General features: G+C 42.5%; 1 protein-coding gene across 4 annotated transcripts in view; it reads left to right on the top strand.

Moving 5' to 3' along the window:
- The window catches only part of LOC134483163 (disks large homolog 5-like), a 259049-nt gene that overhangs the window by 150549 nt on the left and 86239 nt on the right, over positions 1-22261 (top strand). For 2 of the 4 annotated variants that reach the window (XM_063278420.1, XM_063278421.1), the window contains exon 3: positions 21022-21184. In XM_063278420.1, the coding sequence (XP_063134490.1) occupies positions 21022-21169 (148 nt within the window). In that variant the 3' untranslated portion in view covers positions 21170-21184. Of the gene's footprint in view, positions 1-20275; positions 20558-21021; positions 21966-22261 lie in introns of those variants that run through there. The other 2 variants (XM_063278423.1, XR_010060060.1) reach the window with 2 other exon arrangements.

The following is a 22261-nucleotide window of genomic DNA, read 5'->3' on the forward strand; positions in this document are numbered from 1 at the left end:
AAAAAGAAAGCAATATAATATATAATGTATGCAACCTTTAATGAGTGTATCTATTTTCTTAGGGGTATTATTCAGATACCTTCCCAGATCTGGATTTAACTTTGGTAATTGTTATCTGTCTACAAAATCAACAATATCGAATAAATATTCCAGTTTTCTGACGTAAAGTCCTCGGGAGTAAGAACTAATGATTTTGGAATTTGCTCGGTGTCTGTTGTTATGTCCCTCATTTCATTTTTGATTTTTAAGTCATGTATTGTCTCTCTTGTGCATTGTTAGTTTGAGGAAGGGGTTGTCTCTCTTGTGGTTCTTCTCAAAAAAAAAAAAAAGAGGAAGAAAAGAAAAAGACAGCTCTTGCTTTCCTTGACTTTGTATTTTTCTCTTTGTTTCTAAAGGCTTGATTTCAAACCTGAGTTTATTGCCCTTCATCAGATCCTACCAGACTCTCTATGGGATGAGGCTTTGTCTCACTTGGTAACAGCAGCATGGAATAAATGAAGCTTCTGCTGATCTCTGTTGTGGTGTTGCACATCACAATCTCACCGAAAACCATGCATAGCCTGGTTTTAGGCTCTATTAAAGCGGCCCACTATTTCAGTGTTCCCTGCAAGGTGCCATGGAACAGTAGTAACATAATTCTGCAGGCACATCGACAGGTTTCTCCACGGTCTTCTGGATCATTTGATAATAATTTATAGTGAGTTCATGGATGAACACACACACACACACACACACACACACTCACACACACTTTACTGACATGGTGCATATTCTTTGCACACCAAAAATAAAGTGAGCGTTACTGAAAATGCACCAATAATGAAATCGAAGGAGGGAGCTGTGGGGAAGCTGGGGCTTAGAATTACTTAAGAGACCTGATGCAGATTCTCCTTCTATTGGAGGAGAAACTTGATAGACAATGTGGTTCTTTATTTTCTTTCTCTAGAGAACACAGGACTAGGGTGGTAGCTAGGGCTTTGAGTGTGTTTGGCAAGTACTGTAGCACTGAATTAAATCCTAGGGCTGGAACCCTATTAATCATCTACAACAATTACAGGGCAGGCTGGATGATGACACTCAGCTGACAATGTGGACATCTCAAGACAGTCACAGGACAATGGCTGACACACTTGTCTGAAGACTGGAAATGTTTCTCGATCTTGGAGAGGAAAGAAGGACCCTCCAACTACACTGTCCTCTAAGGAAGTTTATTCAGGTGAGGGATGACAGGGACTGTTTTGTCTCACGTCACACATGTCAGTAGAAAATATCCTAGGTATTGGATGGCGCTGTTAGCATTAACAGAACAAAGCCCATAGTGTTGGGAAGATTAATAAATTATGATTAGGATTAGAAAACCCCAAGCCTCTTCCAGGTTCTAGGAGAGCAAAAAAAAAAAAAAAATACCACGAAATACAGCATTAATGGGATAGTTTGGTTAAATCTATTTACTAGTTTCTATTGTGATACCTATTGTCAGTGCCTGCGCCGACAGTGTGTGAATATCGGGTGTAGGTTTGTGGGGTTGAAAGAAAACATGTACACGGGTCACCCCTTTTTAGCAAGTGCCACCAAGGCTTTACTGAGATCTCCTTATATACCAGAGGCAAAAGCCGTGGAAAAACAACAAGGCAGGTGAAAATCCCTACCAGGAAAATAGGACAAGTCTGTGAGGTGAAAGTTCCAGCCCAATCAGGGGCATAAATAGCTTCTTAAAAACAAGAAGCAGGAAAGCTCAGTGGGGAGGAAGGGTGCCATGGAAAATCCCAGCCCCAAATCAGGGGCTAAGAGCAGCTGTCAAAGGTGTAAACAATTTCTTGCTATAGCAGGCTGAAAGGCTCAGCGAGGGGGGAAGGGAAACACCAAGGTAGGGCCCAACAGGAGCCTTCACTGGTGGCTCTAATGTTTCACTTTCCTCTGCCAACTGGCCTCCACACTGTTTCTAGGACCATAATGATTTCAAGTCTTCCTCCTAAGGAATTTTGTGGCCACCGTTGAATGCTAAGCACAAGGCTTCATGAGTGTTCCCCTAACACACACCCATGTTGCAACCTTCCATGCAGGCTATTTCTTGATGTGATTTCAAGCACCTGTACATAATAAGACAGGAGAACATTTTGACTGCATATTCAAACTGGTATAATTTCTCAGGAATTTTTAATGGCTAATATTGGTGAAGGAGGATAATTTGAGTTAGGATGAGACATTTTTGGGCAGGATTTGGAAGGAAACATTCATTTAGATGCATAGGAATTACTAAGGTTTTTATAATCAACCCTTGAGGAAAATTTGGCTTTGGAAGCAGGAGATGCTCAGTGGCTCTGCCCCAGGAAAGTCTCCTGGAAGGGACACCTCAGCTTATGCTCAGTACAGGGAGAACATTAGCAGGAGGCAAAGTCTGCTCCCCATGACATCAGCTGTCCCTTCTTGGACATTCTATTGTCTCCTAGAGAGTTCTTGGCGTCCTCTGCTATGTCACCAATGTTGTAGTGACAACCAGTGCCCTAGTTTGTCTCAGTCTGAGTCTGGCAGATACATCCTAAGACATGTTTTCCAGTCTTAGAAGTGTTTTGGTAGGGGGATGTCGATTGTGGAGAGACTAGGGTGAAGGAGTCTGACCTTTCGTCTCAAGGAAATGATGGACAAAGTTAGTGGTTCTGGGGAATGTGGAGTAAGTTCTGGGCAGTGTCTTTTGAGCTTTCTGTGGAGGCGGGGGGAGGGAGGGTGGAGGTCCTGCAAGCTTAAGCTGACCTTTCTAGCAATTGGCCACAACAACTGGAGCATCTGCAAAGGAATTGAATTTTCATGAATATCCCAATTCCTGAAAGTCATGGATTTCAGAACATTAATTTTCCCATCCCCAAATAAAGGATATGGTAAGGCCAATGCTACTATTCTGTGAACTTCTGGCCTTTACTTTTAAAGTTGATTTGTGGCTTGTTTTTGTTTGTTTATTTATTTATTTAGTTGGTAATATTATTTATTGCCAAAGTCAAACATCTGGGTTACATCCTGGGACCCACATAACAGAAGGAGAGAAATGGCTCCTGAAAGTTGTTTGGTCATGTGCTGCACACACACACACACTCACACACACACACACAGACACTCACACTCATACACACACAAACTTTTACGCAATAGTAATTTTTCTTAGAGTCTGATATAATTGGTTCTAATACAAACACAGCCTGAGTGTAGTTACTATATAATTAAATAGTACTCATGCTCTCAGGCAAAGAGTTTAAAGTTTATAGGTACCTAATAAACTCGCATTGGGACATATAAAGAACATTTAAATGTTCAGCAGAAATACAAAGAATAGCTAATTTAATTTGTTAAAAGTGAAAGCTTATACAATTCTGAAGGTTTTTATACTAGTTTTATTATACATATAAGTATGAAACGGAAAACATACATACTTGATCAATGAAATGAGGAAGATTGATTTAATGAACAGAAAAATGGATGGTACTTCAAAACTTCCGTGATTACATATTAACTATTTAATTCCCTCCACAATAGCAAGAAACGGACATTATTATGTATGCGACATGACAGATACATAAACCGAGAAAATATTGTTTGGCCTGATTTTCTGAGCTTCCTTAAAGGTATAGTTAATTGACAGAGTTGTGCTTTAAAATTAGGGTCCATATTCTTCTGTTTTAAATGTGTGCCTTTTCTTTCTATTTTTTTCTCCATCTTTATTAATTTGGGTATTTCTTATTTACATTTCAATTGTTATTACCTTTCTGGGTTTCCAGGCAAACATCCCCCTAACCCCTCCCCCTCCCCTTCTCTATTGGTGTCCCCTCCCCATCCTCCCCCCATTACCACCCTCCCCCCCAACAATCCCTTTCACTGGGGGTTCACTCTTGGCAGGACCAAGGGCTTCCCTTTTATTTCTAGTGGGTGCTTCTCTCCCTGCTCTGTGGGAAGTGGATGGGGGAAGGCCCGGGCCTGAGATGAGTTGGAACTGGGGTAGAAAGGCATAGGGCCTCCTAGGTGAGAATGCCAAACCACCACTGCTGCTGCAGCCACCATGGAGAAGCCCTTGTTCCTGCTGCAGGGAGGAGAGTCTGGTGCCCACAAGATGGCTGAAGGGGAGCTGAGAGTGGACAGCTTCATCACCGGCCTGCTGGAGGTATGAGGATATCGTCCGGGAAAAATTGTGCAGATGACTGAAGCAGAAGTCTGAGGGCTGTGTATCACGTCTCGTGAAATCTTTCTTAGCCAGCCAACAGCTGTGAACACAGGTTTCTTTTGGAGAGCAGGCCTGTGCAGGCCCAGAACCTAGGTGGGACAGTTCAAGCTACCCTTTTTCCATGGCCAATCTCAGATCATATTCAGAAAGTATTTCTTGGGCTAAAGAGATGGCTTAGTGGTTAAGAGCACTGACAGCTCTTCCAGAGGTCCTGACTTCAAATCCCAGCAACGACATGGTGGCTCACAACCATCTTTAATGAGATATGATGCCCTCTTCTGGTGTGTCTGAAGACAGTCACGGTGTACTTGTATATATTAAATAAATAAATAAATCTTTAAAAAAAAAGAGTATTTCTTCCAGGTGATAGATTTCCAATTTATGGAATTGAACTAACTTACTGATGGTGGAAGTTACAGAGAGTTAAAGTACAGAAGGAATAATCCAGAATGTCCACCAACAGTTGCTGTCACACCAGGACTTTTAAAAGCTCAGCTGCTAGAGAATCAATGTAGTCTTTGGTTATTCTCAAGCTTAGGTCTTCTAGTCATTATAAGCTGACCATGACACAAAAAGAGTCATCTATATCAAAATAGAGAATCGTAACTAGATTCACACCACACTATCACATTACTACTGTATTTGAGGTTCTCAGTTAATATCTAAGAACCTGGAAGAGGCCTGGGTCTTGCTACACATACTCATAATTTATGTCCCCATTGTCAGCTGAGATTCTTCATGCAGCCTGGGGTCAAGGAGGTCATCCCACAAAGCACAAAACACCCATCTCAGATGTATGGTTTATTGAATCCAAAACATCCATGAATTTCAGGACACAATTTAATGTTGAAACCTAAGGATAATAGATAGAGAAGAGAATTAAGATTTCTAGTTCATAGATCCAGTAAACACCTTCAACAAATCATAGCAGCAAACTTCCATAAGGTAAAGAAAGAAAAGGCCATAAAGGTACAACAAGCCTACAGAACATCAAACTACTTGTACCAGAAAAATTCCTCCATTCACATAATAATTAAAACGCTAAATGCACAGATCAAGAAAGAACATTAAAAGGGATAAGGTATAAATATCTAGTAACAAATAAATTCAGACGTATCTGAATTACACCAGACTTCTCAACAGAGATTCTAAAAGTCAGAAAATCTTGGGCAGATGTAATGCAGACACAGGCTCCTATATCCAGCATAATCCTCAATCACCATAAAAGGAGGAACCAGGATATTTCATGACAAAACCAAATTTAAACAATTCTTTTCTCTAAGAAAGCACAACTGAGGCTAATAGGAGGAAAACTCCAAGACAATGAACTCAACCATACCCAAGAAAAACCAAGAAATTAATCTTCTCTCAATAATTTAAAAAAAGAGAAGCACACAAACATAATTTCACCTATAACCAGAAAAAGAAGAGAATGCAGCAATCATTGGCTTTAATATCTGAACAGATCTTCTTTCCCTAATCCCCAAGCTCCCAGGGGCCAAACTGCCAGCCAAAGTGTATGCAAGGATGCTCTATGGTTCAAGGTGAGGCCTGTTGCCCACCAAATGGAGATCCTAGAGGTGTGAGGTGGGAATGGATATGTGTGGGTGGGGGAGCACTGTCACATAGGTAAAGCTGAGCAGAAATGGGATGTAAGGTTTGATGAGGGGAGTGTGGAAAGCAGGACAACAGTTGAAATGTAAATAAATAAAATAACCGATTAATAAAAAGTAGCCAAAAATAAAATAACAAGTAAAAAGGTAAATGAAAATTAAACCAAACCAAACAAACAAACAAACAAAAACTCTGTAGTGTATTGGCCTAATGCTGCTTGTATTTTAATGCTAATTGCAGAACTCAAGACTGGTTAACCCCAAATAACTGACCCTGCTCCCAGTTATCTGTTATTATAAAGAAGCCAACAGCCAACAGCTGCACAGCAGAGAGATGGGGGAGGTGAGCTTTGAGGGCTTTGCTAGAGAGGATCATGAGGAGGGAAGAAGGAAGAAGAAGCTGCCATAGAATAAAGGAATAACGTGTGTGATGGAGAGGAGAGAGGAAGAGGACAGCAGCCATGGTTAAGGGAGAGGAGAGCCTGGTCCTGAGGGCTGTCCAAGTGGAACAAAGAGCAGCCAAGATGCTACACAGTCTGTAAGAGTTGAGCGTTATTGTTTGGAAAGTAGATCTGATACCATGGAGGGCAGGCAGCTGCACAGCTACTGTGCTGACTAATGTACACTAAAATAAATTTAACAAAATATGTATAACCAGTAAGACAGCTCTGTAAAGGATCCTAAAAGGATTACTTTAGTTTGAAGGGAAGGACAAAATACCAGAGAACACAGGGGATAAATTAATAAAACTAGGAAAGTTAATCAAAGAAGACTGTGAAAACCACAAAAATTAACAAAATGACAAAATTTAATACATAGGTTTAAATAATAATTACATATCACTAAACTCAATATCTAGGGTGGTGGGGCATGAATTCTGCCATGGTCTGAACTCAGAAAGGTGGGGTTGGGAGAAACATGTCTGGTTAAATAGTCCACCCACATTGTGTCAATGTGATTTAATCTAAGGACAAAGAAGTGGAGTTTCTCTCATGGCTTTCTTCTAACCCCTTGAAAGGATCACTGGGGTGTGGCCTCAGTACTTCATGCTTCTTGCTAGGTCAGCGAAACTCAAGGAAGCTTGAGATTGTCATAGCACAGTATTAGGCTAGATATACTGAGTAGATGATACTAAGTTGTTCAGATGGTGATACCCATTTGCATGTGTTCTTAATGTGGACCTAAGGAAAGAGAGATCAAGGTCCTTAGAATAGAAGGAACATTCCCAGTCCTTTTCTACCATTCCAGACTGAAAGGCTGGTAGGGAGAAAGTGGTAAATAATAAAGAATTAATAGATGATGCTTTGAATGAAGGGTTGGTTTTTGTGCTGGTTTTAGACAGGGTCTCACGTATCCATGTTGCCCTCTCCCTGGCTGGCCCGGTTCACTTTGAAGTCAGTGCTTCCACTTTCCTATAGACAGTCTTACAAGAGGGGCCTCCGAGGTCTCTGAGGACAGCATTAGCCATTGACAGTTGAGGTGTGCAACCCACAACTATAGTTTTAGCCACTTTGTTCCATGTCTACCAGCTATTTCAGATTGTTGCTGTCTATGCCTGACAATCAAGGACACAGAAAAATAACCTGATAGAGAGCAAGGACATGGTGATCACATCCTTGCCTCTGCTGTATGTTCTGGATGAGGCTTGTTAAAATTCCAATATTGCAAAAAGCTTTATATAGGGCCCATCACATTAAGGGTCACTGTGCACTGTTTCATCTAAAATGGCCTAATCAGAACTGACCGCCAGACAACACTTCCTGCGAAGTTCCTATGAGAAGCTTAAGTTTTATGTGTTTTTTCTTCTTCCTTCCTTCCTTCCTTCCTTCCTTCCTTTCTTTCTTTCTTTCTTCCTTTCTTTCTTCCTTTTCTTTCTTTCGCTTTATAGGTTTAGAGGGCCACGGATCTGCCCCTAGTATCTTAGCTATGGATGTGATCAATCAATCAATTAGTGTGTGCATTCAATAAAATGTCCATTTTTGACTAAGGTAGATGCTTCTGTGTTTTGTGGGGTGACCCATTGTCAATGTCTAGTGAGTTGGGGCCCTGGGTGTGGTCGCATACCACCAGGACACAGGGGGTGCAGAGCAAAGGCAGAAGAAACTGCACACAGTTGCAAGCTTTATTAATCCTTATTAAGCTAAGAATATGCATTACTACAATTTTCATTGTGTCAAGATACCATAAGATCATTATTCCCAGGATACCAGGAACAATGAGGGAAGATTAAACAAAGAAAGACGAATAAACGAAAGCTTCTTCTAAAAATATTCATATAAAAAATAACCTCTCTTATTATAATCAAAATATACTCACCATTACCAAGAGAGCGTTAGAACCACTTCCACAAAACGGGACACAGCAGAACATAACTTAAGTCCAAGTGAGAAAAACATTTTCTTCTCCAGGGCGGCATTCCAGCCCCTACTTGCACCTGTCACCAGGCCTTTCTTGACCCTGCCTGGGAGCTGCATCTCTATGTCTTAACAATTCCTTCTTTTTTCTTTTGTTTTAAAGTAACAGTTTGCATAACATAGCTAAAGGTCCTTGTAGGGGTTTAGTCATGTAAAAATAAAGCAACATAATACATAATGTACATAAGATTATGGCAAAACTAGCTCCTCCCATGCTATAGAAAATCCTTTGAAGCCAAGCCTTGGGATCTAATCCTGTCAATTGATCAGCCAATAGTTTCGCTATTTCCATAGGGGTAGTATCTTCTAGCTGTTTACCAGAAGACATTCGAACATCATATTTCAAGGCATTAATTACTTTTGAAGCACTTTCATTACCCTCTAAATAGGCTTGAATTAACTTCCAATCATGTTCTGTGTCATTATCCATATATTTACTAACACAAAAGTAGTAAGATTTCATCATGATAAGCAATATAAGCCCGATAACTGGCCTTGGCCGCAGCAGAAGAAACCATGATTAAAACACACAATGCTAAGAATAAGTGCTCAGCAGTAAAGGACTTTCCTGAAGGAGACAAAATTATTCCTTTCAGTGCTTATTCGTTTCACCTGACCCCACATAGGTAATAGGGTTGTCACTGCACGGATCCTTATCCATTGCTGTTTGTGGACACTAAGAGAAGCCAGGGCCTCATTAATGGAGGACACCTCCTCATCTCCTGAGAACATCCATCAGGAGAAAATGTAGCTGTTTAACTGGATTCCTTTGAGGGTAGGGAGCAGTTCTTATTATTCTGTGCTTGGCTCCATCTCCCGGGTAACCAGAATAGTCTCCCATCCTGTAATGAGACAAAACCCTCTCCCCTATATACAATGGTGTCCCTTCCTGCCATTCAGCATCCCGGGCAATTTTTATCCATACTGTCTGTTCCATGCCTTCTGGGGGAAAGTTCAACAAAGTGTCTATCCGCTCTTGATATAACTTCACCTTGTGGTAAATTAAGAAAATTAATAATGTATAATGCTTGTGCCAATATAGCTCTGGGACTGGTCTGCAAACTCCATTCAGGTTGCATAAGGCCATCTCTTTTCCCCCTTTTTAATTTTATAATTTGTCATTTCAGGGTATGGTGAATTCTTTCAACAAAAGCTTGTCCTTGTGTACTGTGTTCTGTACCAGTAATATGTACAATATGATATCGTTTACAAAATTGTTTATATTGATAAGAAATATATGTTGGTCCATTATCAATTTTAATTTTAGAAGGCAGTCCCATAACAGCAAAAGTTTCCAATAGATGCTGTATAACATGAGCAGTGCGTACTCCTGGCAATGGTGTAGCCCACACAAATTTTGAAAAATTATCTATGCTTACATCTATATGTGAAAGGCGACCAAACTCAGAAATATGGGTTATATTGATCTGACACGATGTATTAAGTTGCATCCTTCTGGGATTAATTTGAGATGGAATACATTTTATACGTGAAGACTGACACATAGGACAATTAGCAATAATTTGTTTGGCTTGAGAATAGGGAAGCTTATACTTAATATGTAAATATCCTGTATTGGCACGATTATGACTGTGTTCTTCTGGGGTAGCAAATGCCACTAGTTGATCTACCATAGGATTGCCAAGTGTTAAATATTCTGGAAATTTTGAATGTGATCTAGTATGTGTAATGAATATTCTAGAGTTTCATAATAACAATAGTCCTTTAATATGTGAGAATAACATTTAATATAGGCTTAGATGTAGAAACAACAGCAGTCGCAATAGTCTGTACTACTCCTACAACATAAGCGGACTCAGCTATAATATTTTTACATCATGAGTAAAATCCTGGAATACATTAATTACCGCTAATACTTCATTTTGTTGTACTGACCCAAAAGAAGATTCTTGTCCCCAAAATTAATCTTTGGTCCAATAAGCCATCTTGGTGTTAGAGCCATCTGTAAACACAGTAAAGGCTGATGGTAATGGATCAACAGAAATTAGTGTATTTATCAATTTTTTTTTTGTTTTTTAAAGCAATCCCACAATTTACTATGGGGAGGATAAAATTCAATATTTCCAGTGTAAGAAATCATGGCTAATTGAAAAACCTCAGACATCTGCATTAAATATTCCCCTTTATCTTTGCTTAATGGGAAAACAATAGCAGCACAATCATATCCCCACAGAGTAACAGGTCTTTGTATGCCTTGCTGAATAATTAAACAAATTTGTTCCTCATAATTTGTTAATGTTTGGTTAAAGTTTTATTTAATATAAACCCATTCTAAAGGCAACTCATCCTGAGCGAAAGTGCCTGTAGGATATTCAAGGGTATTTAAACATATAATTTAATAACTCTATCTGGATCAATACGTGCCAAATATGCATCTTTCCATTTTCAGAAAAGCGACCCTTGCATGCCTTCATATAAGCATTAATATCCCCAGCCTCTTTTATAGGTAATAATGCTCTCTTGTACTCTTCATCAGCATTTTCAAAAGCAAGGATTTGCAGCAGTTGTCCTCCAGCTTCCTCTCCTACCATTGTTCTTTCCAATGTTAATTTTAATATACATAAAAACTTAATACATGGTTCATAGAAAGCTACTAAATTTTTCAACCAACCAGTATCATCCCATATAATAAGTCGGTTGGGCCACACCTTGAATCGATGCTGGCCTAATTATAGGAAAAGAAAAGGCAGGTGAATTCGTCATTATCATCTTGTGAATCTAATGGTCAACATGCCATCCTCGGGAAACGACTTAGAAAAACCTGCTTCAGGCAGTGGTGCAGAGGGCAAAACTTTTACTTTCGTTTTGTCTTAATGAAGCTCTAGCTTCTTGTTCTGTATTCGTTATTACCCTGTCTGCATTCATGGCCTTGAACACAGTAAAAATTACAGCCCAAAGAGACCAGAAATTGGAATCTTTTTGCCCTGCCTGACAGCCTTTTTCACCTTAACTTTCACTTTGACCCCGATATCAGAATCCCCGGAACCCTCGTCAGGGAACCATGGAGTTTACTCTTGCTGTCTCTAGACACTTTTCTAAACCAGACTGATAGACATGAATTCCCTGCACTCTTAAAGATGCTTAAGCATAGCGAGATGAAGAGAAGATTTATCTTGTCCCATTTCCTTGTAATAAAATGTACTTACCTTATCTGACTGTCCAGACTTACCTTCACGGACCTTGTTCCAGTGCCATAGGTCGACGTCTAGGGTGTTGGGAGCCCTGCGTCCGGTCGCATTCCTTTCTGTGTTTCCCGATGCTCAGTGGCCATGCCACTCCAGCATGCTTTGAAATGAACCAGTCCGCAACCACCACCACCACCACCACCACCACCACCACACCACCACCAATTTGGTTTTGTAAATAAAGTTTTATTGACATCGCCATCCTCAGCATTTACATCCTGTTCAGTGCTGCTTCTGGCTGCAGCTGCAGGGCTTAGGAGCCACAGAGCCCTTTAGGCTCCCAGAGCTGAGAGCATTGACCTTTTGCCTTGTTTGTGAAAGAGGTGACTGACCCCTGTGCTCGAAGTGGCCTTTCCGTGCCCCTTAACCCATAGCATAGGTCTCTGTGCCATCTTCTCCCTTTGCTGTGGTGTGCACTTCCTGGTACATTTCCGTTAGCTCTTGACATTTCCAGAGCATTGGATCTTGCAAATTGAATTTGCATGGCACCAGGAATAGACCTGATAGCAGGGTGTGGGACACTCCCTATGGGGACCCTGCCCAGGGGCATAAGCTTACTTTTCCAGTCAACTCCCTGAACAGTGAGCCTTTGTGGGACAAGGTACTTCACGACATGACTTGACCTCTCTGCAGTGCACCCAATCCCTGCTTGGCTCAGATGTCTCCCAGAGAGGTTGTGTGAGTGTCCCCAGTAGAGGCAGCACTCTGTGTGGTGGCATTGACATGGCATCCAGGAAAGTCAAAACCAGAGACATGTCGGGCAGTTGGAAGCAGATGTCTGCGTCCATGGAGAGAAGGATGGACTAGACACTCCTACAGGGGGTGAGCTGAGAAGCACTTCCTTGGCATTTTCACAACCATACATCCTGCATGCCATGCTGTGTACCCATGCTGAGTTGAAGCCCCAGGCTTTGAGGCTCCCACAGCTGCTGTGTCCTGGGGCCAGGGTAGGATTAAGCAGACTTCAGCAGGAGAAAGGTGAAAACCCTGGTTGAGGGGTGGGGATGGCACAGTCATATCACACCTGCACATGAGGCCCCTGACTTAGAGCCGTATAGCAGCTGTGACAAGCCAGCTCTGGTGACACTCATCTGCAATCTCAGCCCATGGGGGGTAGAGGCAGTAGGATCAGTTGTTTAATTATCCTTGGCTACACGGCAAGTTCGAGGCCAGCCTGGGCAACTTTGTCTATGAAAATAAGACAAAATGAGGTCTTGACTCTGAGCATCACTGCCTGTACCTGGCATGGTTGCCCCACCCCAGGTAAGAAACCCCTCTGTCCAGAGGCCATAACTGCAGGAGACCCCTGGCCAAGTGTCTATACAGCGCTCTGTTTGACTGGACTGTGCTGAGGACCAACCACGCTCTCCTCAACAGGAAGGACATGGGAGAGGCTGTTTCTGTGAGGTCCCGGACCCTGAGACGGCCAAGAATAAACCCTGTCCTTGGGAAAAGCCATGGAGACTTGGAACCCAGGGAATCTCTCCAAACACCAGGGCTGGCAGAGGACTCTGATCCTCTACAGCAGCTGCTCTCAATCTGTGGGTTCTACATCAGCACTCCTGCACACCAGACATTTACACTACAGTTCCTCACAGTAACAAAGTTACACTCATGAAGTAGCTCTCCAATAAGTTTATGTTGGGATGACAACGACATGAGGAACTGAAATAAAGAGTCACAGTGTTAGGAAGAGTAAGAACCGCCATTCTATAGGAACCCAGGCATCTGCACTCGGTGTCTGGAAGTGTGATAGGCTAGGCTTCACCCTCAGCGATGCCAGCATGTGGGCACCAAGCCTAGGTTCCACCCCAATGCTTACTGGATATGTGCAGGCCTGGTTCCATCAAGAAGTAATAAAGGAACCCTTGGCAAAGAACACTGGGTACCAAACTGGTCAGGAAAACACACCCCCTCTGCTGCAACTCCTCTCAGGAGGGCTAGTCTTTCCAGGAGACCCCGGCTATAACCAAACCTTGTCTCCCAGTGCTTGCCCATTGTTGTCTTGGCCATATTCAGATTTGAGGACTTTGAACAGAATAGCTTCCAGCAGATTTGCATCAATGAATCCAACAAGTAGTTGCAGTCCTACTTCACCCAGCGCATCTTCAAGCTGAGGCAGGTGAGAGTGGACACCTATTCCCCAGCCCAGCCCAGCCATCACCCTGAATGTGAGCTGTGTCCCTCAGTATCAGCGGGATGGGGCCTGGGCACCATAGGTTCCCCAGGACCTAAAGCTATGTCCTTGAACTCAGTGCCATGCTCAGCCCTTCCCGCCTCTTTCAACCCTTCTGGAAGCTCAACTGCTCCTGCAGCAAGGCAGCAGTGTGCACATTCTTTCACGTCATTTGTGTGTGTCTACAGGAGGTCAGAGCCTGTCCCCTCTGTTCCTTTCTTTTGCTGTATTTGCCTTTCTGAGGAGGCAGCACGCACAGGTATGGGAGGCAGCCACATGCATATTCTGCAGCCATGTCTGATTCCTCTGAGGCTCAGTCCCACTTACACACCTACCCTCCAACCTCCCCACTCCATGTCACCCCTGGGGCTCTGTAAACCTTCCTGCTTTCTGTCTTTATATAACTGGTGACACTCCAGGCCTCAGTCAGTAGTGTCATACAGTGTTAGTTTGTCTTTGCACTGCCTGGAGGTCTGACTTAGGAGAATGGCTACCATTCTCATTCCTGTTCAAGGGTCAGAATCTGAATCTTATGTAAGGCTGAATAATACTCCAGCACATGGCGGGACCATGTTGAATTTACACAGTCACCTATGGATTTTAAATTTTGACTTGTAAACACACACGTATAAGACTCAAGTGACACCCAAGTGGAGAATTGCTGGAGTCCTCCATGACTTTCTGAACCGTCTGAGAGACCATCCTGTCCACAGTGTATAGGGCACCTTCTCCTCATTGCTCACACAGCATGAGGAGATTAGGGAGGGTTAACCTGGCTTCTCTGTCTCCTACTTTCTGCCACACTAGCTCTAGCATCTTTCTGTATTGCAGTGAAAGTTTAGAACCCAGGAGGATTCCAGCTTCCTTGCTCAAATATAGCAAGTTCCTCCTTGCCTGCTTTGAGACTGAGTCTCATGCAGCCCAGGCTGGCTCTGATCTCACCATTAGTTAAGATGGCCATGAACTCCTGGTTCTTGGGCCTCAGACTTCTCTGAGTGCTGGGTGACAGGTATGCACCACTCTTAAGTCCTGCCACTGGGACAAGAATGAGCAGAGCCAGCTCTGAAGCACACACTTTGCTGGTGTCAGTGATGACTGACTTATGTATCCTGTCTTCCTTGCACATGACCCTGCTCCTTGGTGCATGCCATCCTTCCTCCCTGTGACTCATGGGGGACACCAAGCCTGAGGATGTCAGGAAGAAGTTTACTTACTTCACTGGGTTGGAGGCTGTTAGGTTCCTGCGTCAGTAGGTGAGATTCAAGCTAGAAGGTTTGTGGCATGAGAAACGGGAACAGAACTGGCATGGCAGGAACAATCGTCGCCTGGCTCTGAGAAGACCAGGTGGGCAGAAACTCATCGTTGGGCAGGTAGTGAGCTCAAGTCCAGCCTGGGCATTGCTCAGCGCATGTGAACAGGTGTGCTTACATGGACATGTGTTTCCCCCACATGGTCACCACTTATCCAGGCACGGTGAATACTCCAAGGAGCTTTTTATGTTTTAACATTGTGTGTGTTTGTGTGTCCTTACATACAAATACACACATACATTCATTCGTACATATACACGAATACACGTACATGAACACACATGCATATACATGACTATACACATTCATGCTCACACACACATATATACACACCTACTTGCATACACACATACACACACACATACACACACATACACACATACACACATACATGCATACACACATACACATATACATACACATACACACACATACAATACATATACACACATACAAATACACCTATACACACATATACACAGACATATACACACATACACATATACACGTATACACATACATGCATACACACATTCATATCCACACGTACATACAGACATATACATATATACTCACATACATGTAAGCACATGAGTGGAAGCCAGAGGACAGCTTGGCCCTTGGTTCTCTCCTTTTTACCACGTGGGTCCTGGGGATTGAGTCAAGCTCATCAGACTTGACAGCAAGCCCCTTTAACTGTAGAGCCCTCTTGTTGGCTGCCAGTTGCCTCTTTCCACAAATTCTATCCATGGTGGAATGTTTACAGTTGTTATTCTCATGATTCCTTCAGCAATAGCGCAGACATCATTTACATTGCATTAGGAGTTATAATTCATGTAGATGTCAGGAGAGCTGGAGGCGTGGATGAAGAAGAGAGCCCACTTTCAATGTCATTATGTGGTATTGCCTTAGGCCCTTTTATACACTCCCCTGGCTTTGTCTGAGTATATGTTTGAGGGCTCTCTATGACTGTGCAAAGAAGTAAGAGCTAGGGCTGGGCCACAAAATAGGAAAGTACTTGTTCATCCAAAATCAAAAACAACAAAAAAAAAACAAACAAACAAACAAAAATAGCTCTAGGGTGAAATATTGGTGCTAGTGCTGAACTACACAGCCAGAAGGTATTTTTCTAAGTAAATAACACAATATTGGGGATGACAATATGATCAAATATCCTACAACATAAGTTTGCAATGTTACCTACATTTTATAAATCAAGTCTGACCACCGTTTTGGTTGTTTCCAATCATGTCTGAGTGCATCATCACGGGAATCCCAAGGAAAATCAGAAATGGGTTCTTGAAGCTGTTGCACAGGGCCAGTATAGACCTAAATACCACAGAGGAAACCGTGATTGTTATCACAAGGGATCATTCCCCATCCCTCTTGTCACATAACTTATGGCAAGACGTCACCTTTCCTAAACTTAGCCTTTTTCCCGAGTGCTGCAGAAGGGAAGACCTGGTGTCAAGGGGTCTGGATTCAAACCACAGGACACTGAATTCATTTAAATAGGTGTAGTTTATTAATGCACACACCAATACAGTTCAACCAGAGCAACAGCTCACAACTGTGTACTGGACATTGCTAGGCCCCGCTCATTGCAAGATCCACATGGGCTCATGCACAAGTGCTGGAAATGCTTCGGTCTATGGGCCCTGACTCAGGCCATTTTACACATAATTGTTCCTATTTTCCTTGAATCTATTGGGTCCTATGTGAAGAATACACTTGGGGAACTTGTTAAGATTAACAAACCTCATAACATACAGAACATAACAGGGTATGTGACCAGCACCACACAGTTCAACGTCAGAGTTTTTTGTTCTTTGTTAGTGTTTTTCTTGGCATCCATGATGTGGAGGCGTATTACAGAACAATAGGAAAGAGCTGGCTGCTGTGTAACAAATTCGCTGCTATTAAGGTAGGTATGGGGGCAAGACCTCAGCAGTAGCCCTTAAGATGGGAAGGAGATGATGTGTTTGATAACTGAAAGGAGCTGCCTCAGCTGTGTTTCTCTGCCTGCTCAGTGCCCATTCAACATCACTCTGTCCCTGAAGAGGAACTCAAGGTCTGCCCCCTGCTGCCTGTGAGCCAGGAAGAGGCACAGAAAGGCAAGGCCACAGCACTGGTTTCCAATCCCTCAGTAATGCTGGATTTCCAATAATGTACTTGTATACACAAATACAGTGTGGTAAGTTGCAATAGATACTAATCATTTCTCACATAGGGCAGCAGTTGATTGACTACAACTAATTCTATTAAAAAAAAGAAACCTGGCTCTTGTAGAAATATACAAAGAAATATCTAGGATGGTGGGGGATGAATTCTGCCATGGACTGAACTCGTGGAAGTGGGGTTGGGAGAAAGATGCATGGTTAAATAGCCCACCAGGTTCACATTGTGTCAACTTGATTTAATCTAAGGACAAAGAAGTGGAGTATCTCTGATGGCTTTCTTCTAGTCCCTTTAAAGCATCACTGGGGTTTGAACTCAGAACTTCACACTTCTTGATGGGGCAACTACACTCAAGGAAGCTTAAGATTTTCATAGGCACAGTATTATGCTACATATACAGAGTAGATAATACTAAGATGTTCAGATGGTGATGTCCATTTGTATGCACTCTTAATGTGGACCTAAAAAAAGAGAGATCAAGGTCCTTAAAATAGAAAGATCAGTTCCAGTTGTTTTCTACCATTCCAAACAGAACGACTGGTAGGGAGAGAATGGTAAATAATCGAGAATTCGTAGATGATGCTTTGAATGAAGTGTGGATTTCTGTGCTCGTTTAAAACAGGGTCTCAAGTATCACATGTTGCCCTCCACCTGGCTGGCCAGGATCACTTTGAGCTCAGATAAACCTCCTTCCACTTTGCAATAAATAGGCTTATAAGAGTGGCCTCCAAAACTGTGCAGACAGCATTAGCCTTTCACAGTTGAGGTGTGTAATCCACAACTATAGTTTTAGCCATGTTTTTCCATGTCTACCAGCTATTTCAGATTGTTGCTGTTATATGCCTGAAAATCAAGGATGCAGAAAAATAACCTGATATAGAGTAAGGACATGGTGATCACATGGTGCCTCTTCCGTACGTTCTGGATGAGGTTTGTTAAAATTCCAATATTGCAAAAAGCTTTATATAGGGCCCATCACATTAAGGGTCACTATGCACTGTTCTATCTAAAATGGCCTAATCAGAACTGACTCCCATATAACACTTCCTGCAATCCTCATATGAGAAGCTTGAGCTTTTAGTTTTGACTTTTTCTTTTCTCGTTCTTTCTTATTTTTTGCTATAAAAGTTGAGACAAAGATAGTTAAGGCCATGAATTTGCCCTCAAAATTTGAACTACGGATGTGATCAATCAGTGTTAGTGGGTGCATTCTATAAAGTATTCATTTTTTACTATGATAGATGCTTTTGTGTTTGGTGTGGTGGCCATTTCCAAGGGTACAGGTGCTGGGACCTTGCTCTATCCACTTAATGATGTTTATAGCCTCATTTTAGACGTTTCTGTGCACGCTCTATATCTCTTTTGTATTTTATTTTTCTGATAGAAGCTCATGGTACATCTTACTCAGGCCTGTGAGCAGTGCTCCTTTGGCGACATTGGTGCAGAGAGTAGAACCCCACAAGCAGCATGAGGTTCCCTTCACTGGTGGCTCTAATATTGCTCTTTCCTCTGCCAACTGGTCTCCACACTTTTCCTAGCACCTTAAAGACTTCAACTCTTTCTCCTAAGGAATTTTCTGGCAATTGTCGATTGCTAAGCACACGACTTCATGAGTGTTCCCCTAACACACGCATGTTGTAACCTACCATGCAGACTATTTCTTGATGTGATATAAAGCACCCATACATAATGAGACAGGAGAACTTTTGACTGCATATTCAAGCTGGTGTGAAATCTCAGGAAGTTTTAATGGCTAACATTGGTGAATGTGGACAATTTGAGTTAGTGAGACATTTTGGGGCAAGATATGGAAGGAAACATTCATTTAGATGCATAGGAATTACTAAGGTTTTTTATAATCAAGCCTTGAGGAAAATTTGGCTTTGGAAGCAGGAGATGCTCAGTGGCTCTGCCCTGGGAAAGTCTCCTGGAAAGGGCACCTCAGCTTATGCTCAGTACAGGGAGAACATTAGCAGGAGCCAAAGTCTGCTCCCCATGACATCTGCTGTCCCTTCTTGGACATTCTATTGTCTCCTAGAGAGTTCTGGCATCCTCTGTGATGTCACCAGTGTTGTAGTGACAACCAGTGCCCTAGTTTCTCTCAGTCTGAGTCTGGCGGTTACAAGCTAAGACATGTTTTCCCGTCTTCGCAAGCGTTTTGGGAGGGGGAACGTCGATTGTGGAGAGACTAGAGTGAAGGAGTCTGGCCTTTCGTCTCAAAGTAATGATGGACAAAGACAGCACTTCTGGGGAATGTGGAGTAAGTTCTGGGCAGTATATTTTGAGCTTCCTCTCAGGGGGGCTGGAGGCTTAAGCTGACCTTTCTAGCAATGGGCCACAGCAACTGGAGCATCTGAAAAGGAATTGAATTGCCATGAATATCACAATTCCTTAAAGTCAAGGATTTCAGAACTTTAGTTTCCCCATCCCCACTGGGAGGATATGGTAAGGCCAATGCTATTCTAGTGTGAACTTCTGGTCTTTACTTTTCAGTTCATTTGCTCTGTTACATTGATATAATAACACCATCAGTGTTCATGGAGGGTCCACCTTTTCTGAGTTTAGACAGGGCAGCAATGTATTTCACTATCATTGCTTCTTTAAATACAGTGGGTATCTGGCAGTAGTAACAGGGAGAGATTGTGCTCCAGTCAATAACCTTATGTTCTTAGACCTTCTCTGATTTCTTCTAACTGGCAGGGTCATCGTTTGCTTTATATATTAGAGGTTGTATGTTACAAAAATTTTTCTACAATACCAAAACTATTTGGAACGTGTAGACCAAGATTCAGCCTGTAACCTATTCGCACTTCTGGGGCATTTAGTATTTCACATAGGGACACTGATAAGTCTGTTGAACATATCCTCCCTGGAAATGCGTTTTAAATCCAAAGTTGTTGGCTTAGAGTATCAGGGTAGGACATCTGAGTGTCTCCAATCACTCAAGTTTTGTGGATGGTGAATTTATCATCTGAGTTCTGAAGCCACAGGGGTGAGGGTCCTGAAACCAAGCTGTACCCTGTTCAGCTGATAATAATCCTGGAGAAGCCATCTCCATGGTACATGTAAGCACGTGATGTCTGGAATAGGGAACACCTGGCTGCTTACATCTCTTGGTCTCTATAGAGAAGTGGGAGAACTGAGATCCCCTGAGGAGGTCTCTTAAGCATAGAACAAGCGCCTAGCAGTGACACTGGGTTCCTGACTTGTTCTCCTGTTTAGGCCTCACTGAGGTCTATGAACACTCTATGCATTCTCCCCATGCAGGTTCACTTGTGTTCTTCTACCTACAGACTCTGGGAGAGAAACATCATCCCCTGGCACTGACCTAAGCAAGAATCAGGCCATGAAGGAAAAGGAGAGGCTGATTAAAGAGCTGCAGCTCATTACCCAGGAGAGAAATGACCTGAGAGATCGCCTGAGGTTTCTGACAGAGAGATCCATGAAGAACAGGTATGAATCGCTCCAAATGCTCCTGTTTCATTCCTGGGACTGCAAGGTCACGTTTTTCTTATCCTGTTAAGGTTTTGGGTTCTAGAAAGCTGTACCTCCCTAACCACCCTGTGCTAAACCTCACCTCCCATATAGTGGAGATTCAGAACCTGACCCTGAGGAGTGAGATTGAAAATGGACTCATCTGCTTCCATTTATTTAAAAGCAGAACTTGTGGTCTGAATGAAGAATTCAGGGATAAAGTCAGGGAGAGTGAGTTCCCAGTGTGCATTTGCAAAGCCCTTGACAGCTGGTGGCTTTGCAAGATTGTAATTGCAGTGAGTTTATGGTGAGTCTCTGTACTTGCTAGGCAGGGGACTGAGTGCTGGAAGATCCAGGCAGCAGCCTGGGGTAATGTAGGACCCACCCTGAGTTCATATATTCCTAAATGCCGATGTTCATTGTATTCTATCATTTGGGGACAGGCCACACTTCAGGCCAAATCCATATTATGAAGACCTGGAGAAAATGGAGGAGGCGGTCATGTCAATTCTGCACAACTTAGAGATGGAGAACACTGAGGTCCATGAGAACAACCATAAGCTGAAGAAGGAGATTACCTTCTCTAGGTAAGTCCTGGTCAGAAAGGCTATCACTTGTGGAATGGCCATTTCTGACTTTCTTTGTTCTGGATTGGACGGTCTTCAGCTCTGGTTCTATCTCTTGTGCTGTTTACACATCAGTGTGCCAGGGTCATTAGGGCTCAGTTTTCAGTTCCATAAAAGACTGTTCCTCATCCCAGGATTGTCTAGGCATCTTCAGAAGGCTCTAGAGAGAATAGTACTGATTGAAGTCAGCAGAAGGTTATTAGGCTGACCTGGACCTATGGTGTCACACCAGGTTTTACAAAATTCAGTGCGTGGACCACATGGTTAGCATGACCTTCTCTTGATTCTACTGAACTCCTTTGAGGGTGTTGGCCCAGTACTAATTGATGTTGCCCCCATGCATTGGGCTTTCATGGATAGTTGTAGATCCATGTTCTTTCTCAGAGGTGTGGACTCTAATTGGTGTCAGGCCAAGCAAACAATTTATTCTTCCCCGAATTAACTTTTTATGGTTTGTGCAGCAGCCTTATATGTATCAAGATGCACTTTATTAAGTCTTCATGGGTATCTGGGACCTGATAGAGTTAGTCGGACTTGGGAGTAGGAATGGGAGAAAGGGCCAGCATGATCTTACTATGCAGACTGTATTTCCAGAAACCTGCTCAGCCAGCTCCTGATGGAGAACACATGTAGGAAGAAGTTGGTCCCACTGAAGCAGGAGAACAAGGAGGTACATCTTGATTGTGCACTGAACCAGAAATATTTGGTTGACTTCAACAAGAAAGATAAAGACCATCAATGGCCAGAACCAGCATTATCAGGTATGGACGAGCAGATGTGTTAGCTTAACAATATCTGATAAAATTTGCCAATTTGATACATCTTTGCTTCTCTTACCACCTTTCTAATTTACACTCACAACCAGCCAACCACCTCATGTAATGGAATTGTTCATTGCTCTGCCTATGCACAAGTATTCTAGGAAGTTAACCACTTTTCAGAAACTGAATTATTGTGCAAGCATATTTTGCTGCTCTTTTTGAAGCTGCAGTCTAGAAATGGTGACAGATGAATAACATATCCCATTATTGCATATCCATGTGATACATTGGATCCC

The sequence above is a fragment of the Rattus norvegicus genome, chromosome 19 (genome assembly GCF_036323735.1).
Source record: "Rattus norvegicus strain BN/NHsdMcwi chromosome 19, GRCr8, whole genome shotgun sequence".
Lineage (NCBI taxonomy): Eukaryota > Metazoa > Chordata > Mammalia > Rodentia > Muridae > Rattus > Rattus norvegicus.